The 2,839-nt window shown below is 43.8% G+C and overlaps 1 protein-coding gene across 1 annotated transcript; it reads right to left on the reverse strand.

Moving 5' to 3' along the window:
- Positions 1-233: 233 nt before the first annotated feature.
- On the reverse strand, positions 234-2,372 carry LOC121964451 (microtubule-associated proteins 1A/1B light chain 3B-like). The gene is made up of 3 exons (XM_042514658.1): positions 2,286-2,372; positions 2,085-2,203; positions 234-1,978 (listed from the first exon to the last, which is right to left on the reverse strand). The coding sequence occupies exons 1-3, from the start codon at positions 2,370-2,372 to the stop codon at positions 1,801-1,803; spliced, it is 384 nt and encodes a 127-aa protein (XP_042370592.1). The 3' UTR covers positions 234-1,800.
- Between the last annotated feature and the right edge of the window lie 467 nt (positions 2,373-2,839).

The following is a 2,839-nucleotide window of genomic DNA, read 5'->3' on the forward strand; positions in this document are numbered from 1 at the left end:
ACATACTCATACATACATATTTTACCTGCCCTCTGTTATCAGTTTGATTTCTGCTCTATTTTCAGTCCCTTTTTTTTCAGGATCTATGAATCACCAGTGTAAATGTGTGAGAGCTGATAGCTGAGGGGCTGCCACTGTGGACTACATTTGACATTATGGTGATGCTAGATTACTGAAAATAATATTTATCATAATATTTTCAGTATTCACACAAATCACAGGACCCCCAGGTATTATCTTTTTTTTCTCCTTTTATTGTTTACAAAATACCAACATAAATACATAAGAGGAGGCTGTGTGATATTGCTGTGTGTGGATATGTGTGTGTGTGAAACAAAGGAGCAGGCAGAAAAGACCACGGAAACAAACGCTCCACCCCTCTGTAACAAACACACAGTGGCTTTCACGAGTCAGAAAAACAACAAAAAAAATCACCTTCAGATACTGTAGACAGAGAAGAGTAAAGACATGTTGTACATAGAAATAAAAATCACGTAAAATAAAAAGTGATAAAATACTGCGATATAAAAGCAGCTAAACCTCAGTCTGTTGAGAAGATGGTGAGGAGGAGGAGGAGAAGCACAGCACAGACAGTGTGAGGGACCATCCATCTATAGACAGACAGGATATTCAAAATCTTCTTTTTCGAGTGCAGCCCTTAGTGCACGTTCCCCAAAGTGAAAGTGCTTGTTGAGTTTCAGTGAAGTGAAACTAAACAACAGTGGCAGATCTGGGAAATCTGCCCCGCAGGTCGAAGGCTGGACACAGATGGACAGTCAGACATCATCAACTCTCTTTTTTTGACTTCCCATCAGTCCTTGATCACTTCAATAAATTATTGTTTCAAAGGAGATATAAAAAACAAAAAAACGGCAACCTCCTCCTCTCATCAGCATCTACACAAACACCCTCATCCTCCATTCACACATGCAATCAGACTGTGCTCCTTGTAGTGTGTCCAAATTCAACTTGGTTACACTCTCATTGGAACCCCTTTTTATATTCAAAGCTCAAAAGTCAATATTATCTGTACACCAAGGCATTTTTTCTTTTTTTTTTTGCAATCTACAATCATCAAGAGCGAAAGCAGTTCCCCAACATATTGTCGTTACAGTGAAGACGCTTTAGGCTACAAGGCAGGGAGGGATCAAAACACCAAAGAAGGACCATTAAGGGAATGTGATGAGACACACAGCAGAGACGCGTCGATTAACAGCTCTACTTCACTTTGCATTTTTCTCCCAGCGAGACTCTAAATCCCCATAAACTGCAATAAAAAAAACTCCATTGAAAACAAATCTCTGCCTCCAAAAACCTTAAATTTAAGGTTGGCTTTTGTTCATTGGCTAATGTATATATCGATAAGTGGAGGGCCACTTTTTATGTCATATCACTACCTGAAATGTATATATACATTAACATAAATACAGCCGAGGAGACACCACAACACTGAAAATAACTGCAGGCGGTACGCTGCCATGACAGTGGACATGATTCACCAGAGAGGACAATATAACGAGGCAGAGACACACTAAAAGACTCTATCGGCCTGAGTCAGATTTCGGGGATTTCTCTACTTAAACTCTGCTGTTCTGGTCGACCCCTGTGGCTTTATGCTACCGGGTGAGCGCGGTGGAACACAAACAGTCCGAATAACAAGATCACGACCTGGCAAATTATCGTACGCTGTGTTTAGATTGAGCAGTTTGTGTTTTACAGTCGAGATTAAAGGTGTGGAGGGGGGGCTAAAAACTACTATCGTCCAATCGCCTGCCAGGTGGAAGAAGGAAGGAAGTGCGCTCACTGGGCGGTCGTGGCGGTGCCAAAGGTCTCCTGGGAGGCATACACCATGTACAGGAAGCCATCCTGGTCCCGCTCCCGTTCATAGACCTCGGAGATGGCGGCCGACACGGACACCATGCTGTGGCCGTTGACCAGCAGGAAGAAAGCTTGATTGGAGTTGAGCTGGAGGCGCCTCCTGGTGGCGAGACCAGGACATGGCAGAGTGAGGAGGAGAGGAGAGGGGAGGACATGGCAGAGTGAGGAGGAGAGGAGGGGAAGAGAGGAGAGGAGAGGAGGCGTACCTGATGATCTTGATGAGTTCACTCATGTTGACGTGGTCTGGCACCAGGAACTTGGTCTTGTCCAGGATGGGGAGCTGTTTTTCTCCTTTATACCTCTCAATGATCACCTGCAGGAGACACACACATCATCGATCAATGACTCCTCCGCTTCTATTCTGGGGGAGTTCTGCAGGAGCATTATCTCCTGTGCTGTTTTTAGACCTGATCCTCTGACAGCTGGAACCGCTTCAGGACCAGAGTCACCGATAGTCCAGCAGGGAGATATAACGGGGAGATGAGGTCACACATATCAGATGATATGAATACAAAGAAAAAAAGAACAGCTCTGCTTGTTTGTGAGTCTTAAAGGGATAGTTCGCCCAAAAATGAAAATTCAGTCATTATCTACTCACCCTCATGCTGATGGAAAGTCCAAAAAATGTCTCCATACTGCTCGTCCAAAGAAATCCAGGTATCCCGAAGCCCCGACGTGTCAAGTTGTTTGAAAAACACGTTACTGGCGTCATGTTTTTAGCCTCGTTGTAGCTTGGAGCTACTAGTGCTGGAGCCGCGTTCACATATGCGTGCTCGCATACTTTTGTTCTGTTCGTTTGTTTGTTTTTACCGAACCAACTAGCAGGTTTTCGCCCTAAAAATGTTCGAAGAATGGAACAATTCAATGTTTGAGTCATGTTTCAGTAATGTTGTCAGCCGCAAGTTTTCTTTTAGTTCCCAGAATGTTCTTTTAAGGTTTGGGTAACATCCTCAATAAACGT

This window comes from Plectropomus leopardus, unplaced genomic scaffold, assembly GCF_008729295.1.
Source record: "Plectropomus leopardus isolate mb unplaced genomic scaffold, YSFRI_Pleo_2.0 unplaced_scaffold15664, whole genome shotgun sequence".
Lineage (NCBI taxonomy): Eukaryota > Metazoa > Chordata > Actinopteri > Perciformes > Serranidae > Plectropomus > Plectropomus leopardus.